The sequence below is a fragment of the Pagrus pagrus genome (genome assembly GCF_965226575.1).
Source record: "Pagrus pagrus genome assembly, chromosome: 8".
Classification (NCBI taxonomy): Eukaryota; Metazoa; Chordata; class Actinopteri; order Spariformes; family Sparidae; genus Pagrus; species Pagrus pagrus.
Window position 1 is genome coordinate 16,131,354 of NC_140192.1, and position 21,114 is coordinate 16,152,467.

General features: G+C 39.8%; 1 protein-coding gene across 1 annotated transcript; it reads right to left on the reverse strand.

Moving 5' to 3' along the window:
- Positions 1-659: 659 nt before the first annotated feature.
- npffr2a (neuropeptide FF receptor 2a) lies at positions 660-19,676 on the reverse strand. Its single transcript, XM_084359440.1, has 4 exons — positions 19,452-19,676; positions 14,082-14,416; positions 7,147-7,246; positions 660-2,749 (listed from the first exon to the last, which is right to left on the reverse strand). The coding sequence occupies exons 2-4, from the start codon at positions 14,407-14,409 to the stop codon at positions 1,897-1,899; spliced, it is 1,281 nt and encodes a 426-aa protein (XP_084215566.1). The 5' UTR covers positions 14,410-14,416; positions 19,452-19,676; the 3' UTR covers positions 660-1,896.
- Positions 19,677-21,114: the final 1,438 nt, after the last annotated feature.

Sequence of the window (21,114 nt, forward strand, 5' to 3'; positions counted from 1 at the left end):
TCTGGTTTCCTGCCTTTCTGATTGGATATAATTTTATCACTAAGGGAAGTTTTTAACTGATTGACACAACTAACAATGGCTTGGGTTAGTCTTTTTCAAGGAAAAGGTCCTACATTTCAATATATCATTACCACATTATTGTTAGACAGTTTATTAGAAGTGGTCCAATGGCGAGACATTTAGCAGCTTCTACCACAGTAGCTGCCATATTGCATTGACATTGTGTTTGGAATTGTATTTCCCCGATTTCTTTAGCCAATCAACAAAAAACTATGGCGGTGAAAAAAAATGCCGGGGATTTATTATAATATGGACAGAAAATGTCACTGAGAATGCTGCAGCTTTACAAGTTTTGTAAGTCAACTCAGAAATAACTATTAAATCAACATGTTTTTATTGAGTCGACATTACAAATGTTAACTGCTCCAAGCAACCGCTCCCACGGCTTCTGCCTCTGTCTTTCAAATAACAGTAATCATACCAAGGGATAATTAACTCATTAATCAGTAGGATGAGTCATTGGCATGCTGTCAAAGCCTCATGGATTCTTGTTAAAATGACAAGGTGGCAGGAGCAGATACCGCTTTATCCTATAATACAGACAGAAAACCAGTGGTACAGGTTTCAACTTTTTGGAAAGACTGAAAAGATCTTCTTTTAAGGCAATGCCCAACTGTCTTCACTGGACTGGTATATTATATAATATATAATGTTTCATACAGTGAAGTGATATAAGTAGCCTAAAAGGCTGTATAATAATGTACTTTGCAAGCGGCAGACCAACTAAAGACTAGGTTGCATTGCCAAGGGTTAATTATATTCAGTGAACTTTAAAAGCATTATTTTCAAATGCATTGCCAGTACTGAAGAACTTTTGTTTATCAAAGGAACTCTGTAGTCTGTTAGACAAGCTGCTGACACAATGATTTAACGGGATGAAAGCCTTGATCAGTTTCTTAAGGTCAGTATCCCTCTGTAGAGTTTGCTTCTCTGCAAAACAGTTGTGGGCATGGAAATAATTGTGCTTCATGATCGAGATAACTGAAAGATTTTTACTTCAGTTTGATGTTCAAGGCCTTTGACTTTTTAAAAAGTTTGTTTTTAAAATAATCTGATTTCTTAATAAGGTGATATGGCTTAATTTTACAGGCCATGGATGATTTTCTGTATTCAAGGTCTTAAATGATTTTAAGTACTTCCCATTCTCAATAGAAGTGATTAATACTGAAGACGGGGAAGGTTGTTCAATCTAATGTGTCAAATCTTTCTTGTGAAATCTGCTCTGCAAACATCAAAGTACATACGTGTTTGATGCATCTCTATACATTAATACATACAGGTTTCATAAGGTACTGTATGTCGTGGAGCAGGACAGTGGCCTGTTATCAATGCAATATCAACCAATCCTTACGGATTAATTATGCATTTGCAAAAGAGATTTGTTTTCCTTTTGTTGACAGACACAAATCCAACAGCGCAACCTGCTTCCATTTATAACACAGCACAATGTGTGCAACATAGATTGTGCACCTTAAAGGTGATGAGTAAATCTTCACACCAAATGAGTATTCTCTTTTTTTTAAATTGGTCATTTAAAGTTCATTTCATTTGTTTCAGAAGCAAACACTGTTGCTGCATGAATTAAGTGGTGAAGGACAGTCAAAAGGAAAGATTTCTGCTTTACATGTCATTTCCATTTCCCAGTTTTTGTCATTTTTGCCTGTTTTATTCAACAGTATTAAAATTACCTTGACAAATTCAACATAAACGTCAGCTTCTAAAATGTATTCAGGTGAGCCTTGACAGCAGAGGCCTTTATTTTAAATGATGAGGGCTATTTCCCTGCAGTGTGAACACCTTTACTTATCACCTAGAAGACTGTCTCTACGTGTCTCCTCAAATAGACACTGCTGTCACACCTCCACTGCTGCAAGATGCCTTCTCCAGGTCCTCCATCACCAAGTCCTGTTCAGTGACATGGTTGAGTCGCCTGGAAGTGTTCTTATCGAGGCTGTTGAGGGAAATGGGCTCTAGGGAGGTTTGTGCATTGTTAGCTGGGAGCACAGAGTTTCCCTGCAGCCTGTGCGAGTAGGTTTTCCTCCGCTGTCCGTCGGCCGTGCACAGACTGAATTTGAAAATGGCTTGAAATCCTCTGCGGAAATTCTCATTAAAGAAACCGTAGATGATGGGGTTGACGCTGCTGTTGAAGAAGGCCAGCCAGTGGGCAAAGGGGTAAATGTAAATGTTGATGATTCTGTACTGCTGCTCAGTCAGGCTGGCATAGTCGCTCAACATCATGAGGGTCCACAGAGGCAGCCAGGAAAGGATGAAAAGCAAAGCAACTATAAGAAGCATTTTAATCACCCTTTGCTTTTTCTTTGACACAGTGTGGCGGTTCTCGTGGCCCGGCTTCCCTCCCGTTGGGACTGCTGTTTTGAAAAGCGTAATGCCAATCCGGGCGTACATGATCACGATGAGGGACAGAGGAGCAAGGTAGATATTTGCAAACAGGACAGTGGTGTAAATCTTCCTCATCTCCTGGTTTGGCCAGTTCTCTCTGCACCAATAAAACGGGCTTGTTTTGTTGTCGTAGCCCAGTAACACCCGAATGGTTTGCTCCTTGGTCACTTGTAGCATCACCCCAGAGGGACACATGATGGATATGGCCAGAACCCAGATAATGACTATTATCAAGGTGGCTGTGGATATGGTCAGCTTTTGCTTGAATGGGTAGACAATACATCTGAATCTGCAAAAGGATTAAAAAAAGACTGGATAAGAAAGATGCAAGGAGAAATTTAACCTACTTTGACATAGCTTTTTTCCACAGGAAGTTGAGTGACAGTAAAGAACATTTACTTTACATGGTACAACATTTTATATTTAGATTCACTGTAAATCATCCGGGCTCTTATCACATGGAGGGGATGTTGCCAGGGACCACAGGGTCCTATGGTAAAGGGCTGCACATGAGAACAAGCATGAATTTGCAACAGCTGCTACCAGGTATGCGCAGGCATCCACTCGTTCATGCATTCACATGTGCACTACCTCACAACTTCCATGGCAAATTTCAGCCTCTGAAACCTGCTGGGATCACCTTTAACACCTTACTTGCCATACTTTTGAACAATTTGTGTCTGCACACGTGCACTGTGTTAGTACTAATAGAGACACACAGTTATCAGTACCAAGAAGCAGTGTTTTCTCCACAGGCACAATTTGCACCTGTTCAGGGGGCATAATGAACCATTTTGGCAAAAATGCATGAAGGGACTTTCTATATTTATTTAAAATAGTAACACTGAACTAATAATTTATTGTAATGCCTTGCTCTGTTATAAAGGACAAACTAATTATGTGACTGTGATAGAAGAAAGTCTCCAGTGGAAATTAAACCAATTAAAATAAATCATTATTTTTCAGAGAGTGCTGATAGAGCTCAGGATTTATTAGGATTGCTGCTTTACTCCAAACAGTTTTGCTATATGAATCTGGACTGTGTGTGTGAAGGACACAAAACATTAATAAACAAATTAAGTTTAGCGGCTGTGCCTCGTGCATAAATATATGTATTTAAAGCTGATATCTAATAAGGGGTCATTTCAGCTGGTCTCTTATTCCTCGCTCATTATTCCTCAGAGATTCCTCCTCGCTCCTTGAGCCTCACTCCAGTCAGAGCACAAATAAGAGCTTTTGGATGGCCTGCTAGTCAGTATTTACGAAAAGAAGAAGAACAACAACAACAATGTAAGCAAATAGAAAAAGTGATTTGGCTTTTAAATTAAAAATGTGTTCAAAAATACAATGACGTTACTGTTTGTGCTTCATTAAACCATTCCTCGCTGTGTCGTCCAATTTGTACTGCTGATCAATTTCAAAACAAAAGGGGTGTAATTAACACAGCTCCCCTTTCTACCTCCATTGTAATCTGTGACTTTATTGTCATTTGTTAACAAAAGGTATGTAATGATCGTGCCAAATTGTGCACAAGGTTGTCTTTGTGCTTCCTATTTAGAAGACCAGAGAGACAGTAGCAAGCTGTTCTTGCCAAATGGTCATGAATAGGCCATTGTACACTTGAGATTTTCAATGACTATTCTGTTGAAGTTCTGTACGATTTCTCTTTGAACGCACCACGTTCTAAACTTTCTGAAAAGTGTAGAGGTTTGCACTGAGTTTACATTTTGGTATTTATAAATCAGCATTTATAGGAGTGCTATATGTTAGTTTTGCAGTGTCTCATGCAGTCTGTGACAGTCCAGCCAGCAGCAGTGTGTCTACTGTTGGGGTGGCTAATACGCTTTTTGGCCTTCCTTTTGAAGTCAGATCCATCCATCTTCATTTCTCTCACTGTAGAGTGCTGAAAACATGTATGACTAACCAAATCAGTGACCCTCTGGCCAATGTTTTCTTTTTTTTCTTGGCTTTCTGAAATGCTACTGCTCAAGCCTTCAAAAATGTGTCTGCCCTTCACCAGCCATCATCTATGATGCCTATTGACCAATACTTTATATGTATAAATATGAAGTTGACTTGAGTGATAATGTTTATCATTCTTTTTATCTACATCGGAACAGTTACTTCTCTGCTCATGATCTTTTCATTTGATCCTGAGTTGCAAAACACATCTTCTTCAGCCTCTTTGAACCATGCTGATGAAAAAGTCGGAAATGTTTTTTGGACTACAAAACTTCATCCGACTTTCCATCGGCATTTGGCAGCGATGGAGGAAGTATTTCAAGAAATAGTCCTATATTCAGAATATTTGAGCCAAGGTACAGACGTATTATCAGTAACTTGTATCCAAATTTCAACTGATTTATACAACTTTGGCAGTTTAATCAGTGACAATTCATCATAGTTTATTCGATTAAAAGTATTATAGTATAAGCTAGAAAATAGAAATACTCAAGTAAAGTATACATATATATTTAACTTGTGGTTTTAATGAATATACTGACATTCGACCAGTCTTAGAAGTGCAGCAGAAAACAGAGCCTTCACTGTGAAGCAGCTGCAGGAGTGTGATGGAGTGAAGACACCGAGGGTAAAATCACTTTAAACTTGATTTGAATATAGATTTGCTCATTGGACACTTGTTTTCGAGCAGATCAGTTGGAGACATTGCAGGTGAGAGATGGGAATCATTATCATTAGACTCAACTGGCATCTCCATGTTAGGCAGGAGGTGGATTGACACAAGCTCTCACTGTGAAAGAATCTTGTGATTGTTAGTTTGAGAAAAGAGACATGCAGAGACATCCAGACCAAGAAATGTATTCCTGAATTACTGTAGCTGGTGTTATTGTGGTGTTTCTTTAACACTTTAAGATATCAAGCCGATGCCATCCCAACATATTATTTAGAATAATGGTATAATTGATAATGGTATGAGAGCAATAAGGTCACATCGGGATAAATACAGACTCTTTAGTGGTCTGGCTTATCCGTGTATCTGTCCAAAGGGTGGCAGCCAGGACTCTTGATCTCCTCTTTCAAATCAAATTCCTATCATGTGTCTGATAGATAGGTGACTTTAAATCTTGGATGTCAGAGCATTTCAAACTCCAACTGTCCTTTCCAGAGGCGCAGACACCCTCCAGTGATTACAAATTGTGACAGAGTGCCGTCACTGCACGTCGAGCGCCTGAGGACCAGGTGATGATAGAATACCAGCGCTCTCGTTTTCACAGTTTGGAGGGCTGTTGTAACTCCACTGGGTGTGTTACCTCGCTGGGCTCCAGTGTTAGCGACAAACTATAATTCCCCACTGTGAGATTCTGCAGCCTCCTCCATCCACATGTTGTCATCTCGCTGAACAGCTGGGCAGTTCAGCACAATCGTTAAAAAGAGTGCGAATACAAGATGAGGATGAGAATGCGGCACAATCCTGCTCATTTGACTAGAGTGCTAGAAAATAAGGTAAAAGGATCAAAGATCGAGTGACTTGATTTTGGTCATTTATTTTTCAAGATTCAAGGACATGTGACCTTGGGAACACAATATCTGTGCTAAATTATTCTACACCAAAGGTACACTTACTGTCCGAGGACTGGCTGGGATCGGTTCTAGCCAATATAATGATTATAGACTATGACTTAAAAAAATAGCCTTTGTCTCAGGGGATGGATGTCCCTAAAATGAACTGTCCCTTTGATGCATTGCATGCCCTTTTGCCATCAGTGAGCTTGGCGGTTATCACCTCAACCAAGGAGGTTGTGTTTTTATCTTGTCAGTTTGTCAGTTAGTTTGTCAGCCAGCAGGCTCACACAAAAACAACATGAAATCTGGATGGAGGACGGGTCTCTGCAAAAGGGGACTGTTGGTACTTGGCGGAGGTATGCGCTCCACTGAGTGCAAGTCTAGTTTTTCTCTTTGCTTCTGCAAAGTGGGAAACATCGTGCCAACTATTATTGTGATTATGACACCAAACAGGAAGATGCAAAGGTCTGAAAGGGATTATAAGATTTAGTAATTAATGTGATGACAACTGCCTGTGGGATTAATATCACGCTTTATATGAGCGTAAAAACACAAGCAGAGAAAAGAAACAAGTATCTGCCGTAATACTCTGTAAATCATCCGTCTATGGTAAAACTTACATTATTATTACAGACTGAACTATAAGATAGGATATAAACTAGATGCATTTCTTTAATTGTAATTTGTGCTAAATATTGATTCTGGTTGTTTACTATTGTACTGTTTCGTTCTGTGTTTGAAGGCCACACCATGATGTGCAGTCTCCAGTTAATGAAATCTGAATCTGCAAAAATTAGGGATGAAGCTCTGGCTGTATTGTCACACAAATGAGGCAACGAGGAAATAAACAAAGCTTTAATCCTTTGACCTGGATTGTGCTGCATTAACACAAACAAATTGCATATCAGTTTGCAGTGTAGCTTCCAATCCTTTTCGAGAGCTTTTTCTTATCTTCGGAGAAGGCAGCCGTGAGATATGAATTAAAGCTCTAAGAAGAAGGAAGTAAATGAACTGTGAATTCTTTATATTTTCTCATTATTTAATAGGATTGTGCAGCCTTGGTTAAGGCTTTTACAAGGCTTTTTTTGTGACGTGTAATGCCAATGTGAAAGTTGCTGGGAAAAGGAAATGTACTGTGGTAGTAAAATACAGCCTCTGTACCTGTCAACAGCGATAGCGACCAGAGTGAAGACAGACGCTGACACTGAGATCCCTTGAACCATGCCGCTCATTTTGCAGACCAGGCTTCCAAAAGGCCATCCTGTTGAAGGGAGAGATGCAATCAGCTGATTTACCGCTAAGTCAACACATTAAGATAGGACACCTGTTGAGACTCATACAGATTCACACACACAAACCCATCAGAGTACAGGAGGAGCTGAAGGAACTCGGCGTGATGTATTGTGTCCCAAGGGTGAACAATCCTTTTCTTTGCAGCACTTAATCAGGGATACCGGTGACTAGTAGCAGAGCTGCTGACAGTGTAGGTGTCCTATTGTGGCAGACTCAAAATAAATACAGACTGCACACTTTCATCAGAATAGCCCTCAGTTTCTATAACACTTGCTTGGATTAATTGCCATACGCTTTTATAATAAAGGGTGATTGGGGATATACTGTACGTCTAGCGCTCTGAAGCTCATAGCTGTGGTTATAAATTGTATCAGTAAGCTTTGTGTTGGCTTCAGTTCTTATTTTCCAATACAGAGAGTAATAAGGCTGGAGCTTAAGGCAGCACTGCTTGGTTGTTTCCACTGCCCAGATTTGCTCTGCAGCTCAAATTATTTGAAGGTGATCGCTGACCTTTCTAAGAATGTCCAATCAGAAGCTTAAAGGTGGAGACATCATCTCCGAGTTTCCAAAGATAGATTGGTCCAATTTCAAAGGTATGTGTGTGCATTTCTTCAGTATGATTTTAAACAATGTTTGTTTAGAAATTATGTAAATCATGTGATGATGTGTTGGCATCAAGCTCAACACACTATCTCTGGGACCAACATTGTCATAGGAAGCCTGAAAGAGGTGGGAGTGAGGTGGGATGATGTATGTGCTAGATAATAGGATGAGAGTAACAATGAACCTATTTTTTCTTCGACTGTTGTTTATGCTTTCACATCCTATTCATTTTTCTCTTTCTAACATTAAGCAGTTTTTTTCCTTTTGTCTATATGCAAACAGCTTCTTCATCCATTGTGAGAACGGAAACCTGGACTTACAGCAGAACAAAATGTCTTCTTCTTCAGTGTGGGCAAAAAAATACACATTACCATTGCCTCAAAGCTCTTTAGATCTTGAGCTGCCTACTAAATGCTTATCAGGTTGCACAGTCCACAGGGATGGTCCGACTCTTATTATCTTTCTATCTACAAAAATGCAAAAGATTTTAAACACTGATGGGTAAGTGGTGCTATTCTAAGAAAACTTTATTAAGCTTGAAGCAGATCTGCAGCATGATATGCAGTCCCACTATCCACAATATCTTATTTAAAACTAAATGATCCATGTTCAGTACATATGGAGAACTTTCTGGAGTAAAATCGTCACTTTCAGTTCCTTGCGATGCTTCTTTCATGTGGTTTACAAATTGCGGCGGGCCAATCAGCATTGATTCAGGTGAAAAATCTCCATCATCTTCAATTATGCGCCGTAAACATCCTAATGGTGCATCAGATGAAAGCTGTCTTTGAAAGACAATGGCAGATTGCGAATTGTCCAGTTTTAAAAGAGCCCTCAGAGGCCAGACAAGAGGCTTGTGTCACAGCGGCTGGAGACAAAGTGACAAGAAGACGCACATAATGCTCTGTAAAACTGATCTCTCATCTTGGGTTTTCATCAACAACATAAACCACAAAAACACTCAGAGGCAGAATGACACACACATCACCACAATGATAAACATGTGCAAGGGAGATTTAAATCCTCAAATCCTATTTTTACACAAGAATGTGCATATATACAGTATATACGTGTTTTTAAACACAGGAAAACCTTTAAAAATAGGCAACTGACTGCTTTCCCATCTCTAGAAGACGAGTTTGTCTTTCCATTTTTTTGTTGTTGTTTTTCTGGTGTGCCAAAAAGCACCATGGAGGCCAGTGACGATGTACGGTGGTTACAGTTATACATCTCTTACTTTCATCGCTGCAGAGTCCTTTCACCCAGAAATGAATGCCAATTGTACCCCTTCTGTGAAGGCACAGACGTCTAGAAACTGCACTTTGAACCAAGACTTGTCCCGCTAAGTGTCACTGCCCTGTTAAAGTTTGATTTATAACCCCATCAAATGTCACTGGCTGTCTGGATGTCCCACTCCCTGCCGCTGAAAGGCCCTGTGCAGCATGAGGCTGTCACCACAGAGCTTCCTGGTAGGGATGCTGGGAGACTGGTGATGAGCTCTGCCCAGTTTCTGACTGACACAGTGCTTCATGTTCCAGCTGAGTGACTGAGTTTTCATCTCTTTGACACCAACAAGGCTTTCACCTCCTGCGCTCGCAGTCTTTTATGTGCCTTTTTTTCAAACGGCAGCCTTGACCCTTTTCTCAAGGTGTCACTTTCTCTGTTACTCAAACACTGCTCAGATTTGAGAAGTGCTTTTCTGACTGTTTTGCTTCGAGCAAGATTTTTTTTTGCCTATGATCCTTCGCTTCTTGTTCTCCTCCCCGAGGAAGGTCTTCCATATCCGTTGAATGTCAGTCAACTGGAATGACCGATGACACCCTCCTCCCCTCTCTGTAATGTCTACCTCTCTGCTGTATTTCACATGACATCAAACAAATGACCGGACAGAAAAATGGTTATTTGATGAAGCTTTTAATGTTCCTTTACAGATCTCGGAAACACACTCGCATTGAAAATGTCACAGTAAGTGGGTGATAATTACCTAGCAACATATTTGAAATTTCTTTGACATTAACCCCCCAATCACCATGATGGCTACCTCATAAACTATCGTTCTATTGATATTTCAGAATAAAATTATTCTATTTTTCAACAAGCAGTTAATAAATAGCTGGTAATTTCCTCAATACATTTCCGGGAAACTTACAGCTGGTTACTGCTTAACATCTGCTGATGGTACAAGTTTAACTTCCTTTCAGCAGGCCACTGAACGGGGGTGAGTTGTTTCAGCCCAGCTTCCAACTAGTTTCTGTCCAATTTCGGCAGGTCAGTACATTTAAGTACGTCTTTTAACCGCTTACATTCTCACCAGTTCAACAATCAGGCTCTTTCTCTGTCACACTGAAATTACAAACATTGGTGAAAATGTAAATAATTAAAACATGTACTTTACTTTACTGACCAATAGACCTGTAGAATATTATTCTGAGATCTTTTGGGGTAAATTTTCAATACATATTGAGGTAATTATTTTGGTAATTGGGGGGGAATTTTAATTGACCACCTACTCACCATGAAATTCGCTGACCTGTAAAATGAAGTGTTACCCAACTCTCCTCAAGACATGTTTTTAACAATCTGCTTTGAATAAAAGTCTTTTTTCCCCCGAAAAAATTAGCTAGTTTAAAATTCTTAGAAACACATCCAGTTCTTCTCTTGCTCATCTTGCAAAAAAAAGACTACATGAATATGCAAATATTTTTGGCAGCTGTGGACCTTTTAACAGACACATTTTAACTCAACACCTTTCAGAGGAATTTGAGTGAATTTTAATTCACTGTCTAGACAAAGGGCTCAATAGTTTGTGTGTGTGTGTGTGTGTGTGTGTGTGTGTGTGTGTGTGTGTGTGTGTGTGAGTACTAAGTACTCATGTAACTGAAAAACAGAAGATACCCCATGCACTGCAGTGCTTCTCTTGCGGGTGCAGCCGGTACAGGGCAAATTACAGTAGATTGACATGACATGAGAGGAGTGAGTGTGGCTAAACAGATGAACCGTGCCAGATTCCTTCAACATGCCTAACCATCCTCACATAGTCAGTTAACTTATGCTGACATCTAAAGTATACATGTGTTTTTCTGAAATATTCCCTTGTTTGATACAAGGAATGTACGACATTAAACATTGTACAGTTCACCTGTTGATTGCATGTAGTGCCATATTGTATTCTAGCTACAATCTCAAAAAATATGGAAAAAGCTCACATGACCAAAAAAATTCTGAAAGAAATGTAAACTGCCAAAGGCATCAAACCATTTCTGTTAAAAAAATTCATTTGTAGTTAATATTGTGAAGATTATAGTGTTTGTCTGCCACTCTGCTTTAAAAGTCAAGTTTGTTTTCTATCCCAATCCACCCCTGACCCCATGATTCATTGAACTGTCTGTGTGCATCAAATATATTGTTGCCTGTTGTGTAGTGTGGTTAGCGGTGTTATTTTGTCTCAAACAGAAAGGCAGGTAAAATATTTGTGTATTTGATCGCATGCTGTCAGGAGGAATTATACACACATAAACTAAAAGTAGGATTGTTGCAACAGTAGGTAATATATTTATGTATTTATATACATGTATATATGCCAAAGAGATTTTTGTTAAACTCATGATTGCATGATTCTAACTGCGATAATCTACTGCAGAGCTAATAAGCTTTCATTCTTGTTTACTCCTGGAAGCCGCAAGCTGTCCATTTGTCACGTCATTGCAGCAGGGATTCAATCATACAAAGCACTCTACCAGCTGTGTTTCCACAAACTCTATGCCAGGGTCTAGCATGTCTCTCATTCAAACAATGACTGATTACACATTATTGGCTGTTCCTGTGAAGAGGCAATAGATGGATAATGGTGAATAATTATTTATATATCTTTTAGCCAACATTTTGTACCACTAAACATGTATTAATCACTTTTTATTGGCCATATGTGAGCAGATTGTAACATGATTTGAAAAATGAGACCTTCCCCGTCTCTCTCAGTTGCCTATACAAGCCTGTGTGTGATTTGTTTAAGTTGTTGAATGCTGCTGGACTGTAGATTTCTTTGTGAAGGACTCAGGTCGGATTTTCAACAACAGGCAAAAGATGTGGCTTAATGTATGTTCTCGAGTGCCTCGTCTCAGTGCCTCGCTCTGCTTTCCGCTAACAGAGAGCAGCAGTTGAAACGTTAGTATAAAAATGGATACGGCTTTCATAAACTAACGACCGGCTCTCAGCTCAACAGAGAAGTTCTCCAGAGCCCCTTTAGTCATATATTGAAAGATAAGAACATCTCTGAATGAGGCAGTTATGTTGATCCACAGTCAGTACAAATTTCTTTTTCATTCACTTCACATTCTTATGCTTAACAAAAGAGAGACATGTTCGCAGGTTTTATTTTCTTATCTTCAACCTGGCTCAGTTTGACCAAAATCAAACTAATTTCAAAAAGCCTGACAATGCCTGTCAGTACAATTTTTTCTGGGTTTATCATCTTTTGAAAAGTTTATGGCCTTGATTGTAGTCAGTTGAGAAGAAACTCTTCTCTCACTGTTAGAAAACATTTTCTGTGTCATTCCCAGCTCATCAAATACTGACACTTTAACATGGCAATGGATCGGACCAAAAATCCCACAGCGTCAGTATTCAACGAGTTGGGAAACCAAAAGCGAAAATGACACTCAAAAATCAACTTGTCTACAAAGTGGACCTTTAAGAAAACACTGCAGCCACAGCAGATTGCCCATATAAACAATCTGAACTGGCAGCCGCTATCACTCGCCTTAAGAATTGCTCATGTGAGATTTGTGTCATCGAGAGCCAACTGTCAGGTCCAATCAGCACGATGTGTAAAAAGCCCTGGTCTTATTCATGCATGCAGGGAAAACTGTCGCCTACATGATGAATCACAAAGTCAACTCCTCTGAGCCTTCTTGACTTTTGATTGCCACAGGCTGCTAAGAAAACAACAAGGTTCATGCTTTGTGGCATGGCCCCGTACACCTATAGTGCACATTAATGTGAGTCTAAACTGGAAAAACAAGTTCACCCTCTAGTAAATGAAATGATATCAATGATTAGATATTAAGGGTCAAGTTTATCAAAGGATTTACAAGGCTAGCAGCTCTGTGGAGCTGATGGTGGCACCAGAAGAAAAATATAACCGTTTATTCTCTATACAGTATTCATTTTAGGATACCTCAGGCTGAGCTCATTATACTCACCTCTGCTTTATCATCCTTGATTCAGCTTTTATTAGTCAAAGCTTGACCTTGTCACTTACATTTCAACATCCATCTACCTCACTTGTACTTTGTTGGATCTAACTCTTGGACCAGCGTTCCTCAGCTGGAAGTTCAGAGGACGTTGAAGGGGATGGGAGCAATATTTTTGAAAAAGGGTTTGCAGGGCGTTTGAGAGTGGAGTTGAAACCTGGAACATACTGTAAGAGCTTCCAGTTTACACAAATGCAGCTAGACGAGATGGTGTATTGCTCCCATAGCGACAGCTCTTTGCTTTGGTGTTACTGTCAGCTCTCTGCAGCTGCTCCATGTTGCCCTCCAAGGAATGGGACGTCAGAGGATCATCCATAAAATTTCAACAACATGGTTGTCACTTGGATCTGTCAAAAACGATGCTGTCTTGTTTGGTTTTCCCAGTGGGGGAAATGAAGAATTCATTCAGAATAGACCATGAATGTGTCATCATCGTCGTCACAAATTTACAATAGGGATACGCTCCTCTTCAACTTCCTGTGAAACCAACATCCAGCATCCAGACACACACAAACCAGACTCCTGCCACCTGACAAGCTGAGTAACAGCAACGGCAAAACCATCAGCCAGCTTGATTCCAGCAGAGACAATGGAACGGTTTAATCTACAGTAGTTGTGAACATTACAGTGTTAATATTAGAAAGTCTGAAATAAATGAAAGGTGACATCTCAAAACATGGGTCATTTAGATTGATGAATATCATTTTTTGATCCCAAATGGGTATATTTTTGTGGGTAATAGATAGTCAGGTGCTGGCCCAAGTTGTGGTTCACGCTCAAGGCCAAGATGATTAGATTGTGTAGCATGTTAGCATGGCACCTTAACAGTTAACTACAGCTGAGGCTGTCAAGTTGGCTGGCAATTAAGTCGTCAGTTTATGAACTGAAGTGGTGGACAAGTGGAGATCACTTGTCCGAGCATCACATTGAAAGCTTCTAATTACTCACCTGTAATGATGTTGTCAAGAAGAGTTGTGGGCATGCAGAAAATCCCAACGAGGAGGTCGCTCACAGCAAGGTTCAGGATGAACAAGTTGGTGACAGTCCGCATGTTTTTGCTCCGCAGCACAATGAAGCACACCACTCCATTTCCCACCATGCACACAAGGAAGATCAGCAGGTAGGACACAATGAAGATGGCTGCTGTGGACGGCTGATGAAGGTAAAATCCCACATAGGTGATGTTGTTCCTGGGTATGACGGACTCCAGGGAGGAGTTGTAAAATGTCCAGTTGTCATAGAGTTGAGTCAAGTTGTTCTCAAGTCCTTCGTTCATTTTAAACCTGGGAAATGACAGATGAACAGATGACTTAGTGGTGAATCAGCTTATTTTTCTTGCTTTCCTGGTTACGTGGTTAAGAGAAGGAAGAAAAAAATGTATTGCAGGTAGTGTACAGTGGGTTTATCAGAGGACTTTTGCTAAAATAAAAATATTGAATGGTGCAGCTTCAAGTGTGAATTGGAAGTCATTTTTAGTTACAGTATGATGTCGTCCCAGCATTTACATTCATCACAGTAGAAGTATTGTAGTCAATCAAATCAATCAAACAATCAAACAATCAAAAGTTCATGCCAAAGGTTAAGTGATCAAGCAACCATTAGATCCCCGACAATATGACATGTTCTTAATTTATGTGGTAGGACAAAGCCATTTAGTGGTACGTACAACAGTAAAGCCCTTCTGGCAGATCGTTATGTCAGTCGACAGCAACTGCTTCACATTAGAGGGTGAAGTCAGAGAACTGTCTGCAGCTCTCTGTGTATGCTTCTGTTTTGGGAGTATAATCCAGCCTCCACAGAAGTAGCACTACTTGTTTACTGCGTACAAGCAGGTGAAGAGAGAACAATAACAATCGCACAGTGGGGTTTTTTATTCCCTTGAGAGAAAACTGGAAGCAAGAGTGAGCGACTCGCACAGGAGGAGGGCTGTGATGCATTGTGGTTTGTCTTCCATCATTAGACAAACCAGTGTTTTGGCTCTCCTTTGTCATTGGTTTCTTGCCATTTGATTGTTGAGATAAACAAAATAATGAGCTTTTAATAGTTTTTTAATCAAAATGTTACTTGCAATATTGAATTTTTTTTATTGCTTGTTTTTATCTTGTATTCTTTATCTTTCATTATTTTCAGTTTTCATTTAATTGCAATTGGTGTGCATTATTCTCTAAACCTGTTTTTATACCATGTTATTGCTTTTTCATTCACTTGAACAGCACTTTGGAATGCATTTTGACTTGTTTGAAAGGTGCTATATGATTTGTTGGTTTGATTGAGTTTGATTGATATATCAGACCCGAGCCACAAACCAAAAGTGTTGGTTTTTGATAGCATGAGAATGAGGCTCCAGAATCGCTAAAAAAGTTTGCCTACACACTGTTGCTTTGTCCACACACTGGCTTGCCTCGGCTCTTTCTGTTCCTCTCTCCCTGTACGTGCGCTCCCAGGTGATGATGGAGAGCAAAGCGTTCTCATTAGTTAACATTCCTCGGTACAAGCTATTTTTCAGAACATTTCTTCATAAATTGTGCTTTTAAAAAGTGATGGGAAGACAAAATTGGCCATTTCAAAAAGTGGTGGGGACGTGTCTCCAGTGTGAATGACACCTATGGGTGATAGTATCATGATTGATATAAAAAGGGTCATCACGGCCATTGCCTCTGGAACACTTAGTTCATTTGTAAATGATTGCATTTTGTTTTTATTTACGTTTTTACACAGCGTCCACACCTTTTTTGAACCAGGGTTGTGTAAAAAAATGTCTACTTTGTTTTAATTGATCATGATCAACTAAAACAAAGTAGACATTTTTTTACACAATTTGGTAAACACCTGCCTACAGTCATTTAATGGGTTGTTTTGCTTCTTGCCGCACAGTAGATTATTTTGTAAAAGTTTGTTTTAATTGGGTTTCTGTTCACTGGAAGGCTCGGTATGCAACGTTAAACATTCAAACTGCCCCATGTGCAGAAAAGAACGGCGACTTCTATTACAGGCTCAAATTTCTGTTGAAAGTTCCTTTCAGTAAAGCGAATTGAATGTTTCAACATCAAATCTTATTCAGGAGTCGCTGTTAACAGGAACCATTTCTTTCTCACAGTTTTGTCTGTGGTCCTTACGAACATCATGAGTCTATCTGAGCGTCGAGTTCCAATGGAAAATGACACATTAGAAGAAAGCAGAAAAATATTATGTCTCTGTCTCTAACAGCTGGTTCTGAGGCGCCCAGACGTTTTAAAGTGGATTTCTCCACCAAATCAACAGCAAATAAACTGCAGTGATGGTATCTACCTGTGAAATTATAGAGCTTAGTCCGGCTTAGTAAGTCTGATAAGTGCGGTAATGATTGGATGTTACTTATGTAGCAATGCTGGAGGGCAATAGCAACATTGAGTTGGAAGAAAGCGCTTCTTTACATCGGTGACGGTGATGAGTTGAACCACAGTGTCCTTCATGCTGCTTTTTATGGTGTGAATGAGTTCAATAAAAAACGAGTGTGAATTAAACACGACTGGGCAAAAAAAAGAGGTCATGCATTGCTATTTAATGTGCACCCAACTGTTCTGTATTAATGACTTATTCATAGAAATGTAGATGTGTTTTGTTGGTCTTTAAGTGGGATGAGGTGTATCTGAGAATTGAAGAGCTGAGGTGAAGGGTAAGGCCTAATTTTGCTATAAAACTTTACACTTTCTGAGATTTTGAACACAATCCTTTTTTTCCTGAATCTCTTAAGAAAAGCTTGCTCCATCCTGTGGACATGAGTACATGTGCTTTCTTTGTGTTATTTACTTTTTGTGTTCGCGCAGCCCTGAAACTCCTACAGACTGAAATCCTCGCAACGAAAACCCTTGACCCTTCATCATGCACTAGCACTCGCCTGTAACTTAAGATACGAACGTACCTACTTTACACAGCAACTTCAGTTAGCGTATGTATGCAACGTCACTTCATTTCATTAGTAAGTAAAAAGAACTCACCATTGACACTGGTTTAAAGTCCTGTGCTTGTTTAACCTGACATTTCACCCCAACCACAACCTTGTCCAGACTTTGTCGCTCTTTATATGACTTCACCTAACTTCCTTCCTTTACTTAAAGATTGATGTGTCAGATTGATGATTTTGAAGTTTAGGGAAATGGCAAAGCTTTGCCCTATGAGGCAATGCAATACATCTACTGGAATCTTACTTCTATATTTTTAACACTGCCAAGGAGGTTATGTTTTCACCCATGTCCGAGAGTTGGTTGGTTTGTCAGCAGGATCACGCAAAAACTACTGAAGGGATTTCAAAGAAAATGGAGGTCTTGGCCTGGAATAGACCCCATTAACATTTGGTGCAGATCCGGCTGTCAAATTAGGCTTGATTGAAAACGGGGACTGTTGGGCATTGGACGAGGTACAGTATGTGCTATACTGAGTGCCATTACATACAATGAGCTCAATCAAATAGCATCCTACTGAAGAGCACCATCTTGCTCATTTTTGTTCATCTTGAAATCTCTGCATTGTAATATGATTATTATAAAAGCCTTGATTGCTGAAAAAATGGCATCTTTCTCCTCATGCATTTTGTATTCATAAGATTCAGCGAGTTGCTTCTGGGGTCCATTGCCGATGTGATGGAAGATCCTCTTTCACCCACAGCTGGTGAATTTTTGTATCAATTATTTTACCAAAGAGAAATCGTTATAGTGGGTCATGGTAATGGCTGTCTCAGAATGTCAGTCCCTGGGTTGTGTGGTAAAGTGTGCCTCTCCCTGGGCTTTATTGGAAATCATTAGTATCCAGAATAGGTAGTTTCAGAGGCTTTTTCCACAATGAGAGGAGTAACATTGTCAAGAGACACTTAATAACTCTAATTCATGGCCTTGTTTTAGCTTTTATGCACTGGTCCAGGCTGGGTGAGGATTCTAGTTGCATATATTCATGTCATTTATATGCAGCATAAGTCTGGAGGTGGAATGGGGGGAAGAGCCGTGTGAGCCCAACATGTTAGAGATTAAAATCCTGGTGTCAGTAGCACTTAATGAATGAAAGATTACCACGTCAGATTACTGCAATATGCTCACATATTGTGCTCTATAGGACAGAGGGGAAAAATATTTTGTAGTTGGAATTTCATTTTGGCTGACAGAAATTTTACACAAGATCTACCTGCACAGGTACAGTATGATCTCTAAAGGGACCTTACCCACCATGTCAGTTAAACTTCATAAATTAGCAGTCATTAGACCAATTCACCCCGAGCAGGACCGCAGGACTGAGAAGCTTGCTTAGTGACTCCTGTTGACTAAATCCTGATAATTAAAACAGCAGAAGAGGGCATCAGCGGATGATCTCCCTCCTACAAGCTCCTCATTATGTCTCGCTTCCCTGATGCTTCCCCAGTATTAACAGCTTACAACCAGGCTCGTGTGAACAGTGCAGATGATTTCAAAGTTGATCTTCGGCTATCACTGTTCATTTATCTAATGAATAATTTAAACTGTCCTGAGGACATCAAATAACATGTCTAATCCAGCACTTGCCTGCAAACTCAGCCTCAGATTAATTTAAAACGTGCATGTAATAAATTACCACAGTGATTCCCAGGCTGTATGACACTCTGCAGTGGGAATGATCAGGAGATGTTTAGAGGTAATTGCATGCATCTACATATCTCAGGTTGACCTACAGGATGGTTTCCTTTGAGGCACCAGAAGATGAGTATTTCAGTATTTTCAAGTTTTTCTGTTTTGTTTTTTTTTAACTCCCCAGATTCTCCTCAGCCAGGTTCACCCCCCAGCCTTCAGTGACCAACACGTACTGTAGCTACGCCCTTGAATTTCCCTTCAGCAGCTCTAAGGGAAACAGAAAATATAGATGTTAATTTTGTGCCAAGCTTGCGCGCAAAGCAGTCGCTGCACTTCACATGCGCTCAAGGGGGGTAAAAAAAAAAAATGTTTTTCACAGTTGCTTTGCTTCCGATTGCTCTCCTCTGCTGGGAGCTTTGCGCATTAAATTGTGATTGTGATCTGGATGCAAACTTGAGGAGCTGACTGCGCGCAAGAGCACGCATGACTGACCGCTTATGGACAAAGGTTTCTGTGTCCAAGTGGAAATCGGCGCATCAAACAGAGGAAGCTGGCTGGATGGAGAGCAGGATGAACGGGCTAAAATAAGTAAATACATTTTAAAAAAGTCCACAAGCCTGAAACAACCTTTTAATGAGTTTTTGATTCAGTGAGACAGAAAGTTTTTTGAAAATGAATGCCATGAATATCCATTTATTCATAATTCTTGCCTTGTTGACACTTAAGTCCAATAAACTTGTCTTACCTTGGTTTATTTCAAATCAAGCTGACGACGGGCTGTGTGTTCTGAGGAAAATAAAAAAAAGTAGAAAAAAATGTCCACTTTCCTCTGAATGAGACATAGATCAAGGAGAAAGACAAAACACAGAAAACGGGAAAAAATATAAAGAGTCAAGCTCCGTCCCTCCCGCGGTGTGCGGTGTCAGTCCGGTTTCATGTGCGTCGCCGCGGAGCGCTTCATGTGGCACGGGATGCGCTCAGACTGCCGCTCAGAGCGCAAGTGAACGATTTACAGCCGGATCCGTCCGTATGTGATGCGGTGACGTCGGGAGTGAAGGAGGGGTGGGATGAGAGCTGGATTAACAGGCTAATGGTTGAGTGAGATCCCCCCGTGATCTCTCCCAGCTGCTCTATTTGAAATGTCAAGAGAGCTATTAAAAAAAACCCACAACAACAGCGTCTAATGTGATGCTGACAGTGAGCAGGGCAGGTCACAGATGGTCGGAGCCGCGCACATTTCACTGGAAAGACGGCCAGAACTGCTTCCCCCTGCAAAAACACCCGATGCTGAGGGCACCACACCATCACGCTGCTGACGATTCAGTCTGAAAATGTACAAATTAAATGAATTTGAAGCTGTTGACCCCAAACCTGGTCAAGCTCCAAAGTGCCATCTTCTAGTGGAAATATTAAATGAGATTGTATTTAAGTTTTAAAATGAGTAATTAATTAAACCTATAACTAATCTTTCTTTCAATCACTGTAAGACAGAGGGTTGTGTCCATAGCACTTTAACACATGTTTAGATTTAGGACACACAATGTGTGTACTAGTGTAGGGCTACAGACAATAAACCCCTGGATCAATTAATTTAAACAAATTAATATAAAGTCTAGCCTACAGCAAATTTAAATAATCCTCTTATAACTATTTGTCTCATGCCTCTATTGTTTCCAGTGTTTCTAATGTTCAATTGTAAATTAATGATCATTTTTCTATGATTCCTTTTTTGTGAACTTGTTTTCATCATGACCTTGAATAATTGAATTTTAAATGAACTGTAATGCCTGAAGGGCACAACGTTTAAATTGCTGAGCAGGACTTATATCTGAACCTGCTTCAGAACAAAGCTTTGATAGCAGCTGCACCCCTGAGGGCTTAAAGTGTCAATATGAAAGTGAACAAAGTGATGTGGTTAGGAGTTGTGAAGTGTGAAGGCTGCAAATGAACGGCCGCAGGCAGCAGCTGCCTAAAGTTTCCTCACTGTTGTCTCACTGTGAGAGGTTGTTGCAATAAATCTGACCATCCAGTTTGTTAACTAGGGCTAATTGTTATCACTTGTTATCACTTTTATGTAGTCATATGATTTTTTGTATGTTAATTTTGTGTTTCCTTACAACATTGTGAAATTTTAACATTTAGGTGGAGGCTTCAAATAAGCCCACTGGGTTTTCTGCCTCTCCCTGCACTGTATGTTATTTGTATTCTTTGTCATTCTTTGTGTATTTTTTTTTAATTGTGCAAAATAAATAAAACTAAAAACTAAAACTAATTAAATAACAACTTAAAAACAGCTTGTTTTGTTTAATCACCTGATGTCAAAGATATTAAGTCATTTAACACAGAAGAGTTGAAAAGCAAATACTAACATTTGACAAGCTGGGAAAATGATATAAACAAGTTTATTG

What these genes read in the sequence shown, in the direction of transcription:
- npffr2a (XM_084359440.1), bottom strand. Translation starts at nt 14,409, where the DNA reads ATGAACGAAGGACTTGAGAACAACTTGACTCAACTCTATGACAACTGG. An exon ending in TCTTGACAACATCATTACAG is followed by an intron (nt 7,247 to 14,081) that starts GTGAGTAATTAG and finishes TCCCTTCAACAG; the next exon opens with GATGGCCTTTTGGAAGCCTG. An exon ending in GTCGCTATCGCTGTTGACAG is followed by an intron (nt 2,750 to 7,146) that starts GTACAGAGGCTG and finishes ATCCTTTTGCAG; the next exon opens with ATTCAGATGTATTGTCTACC.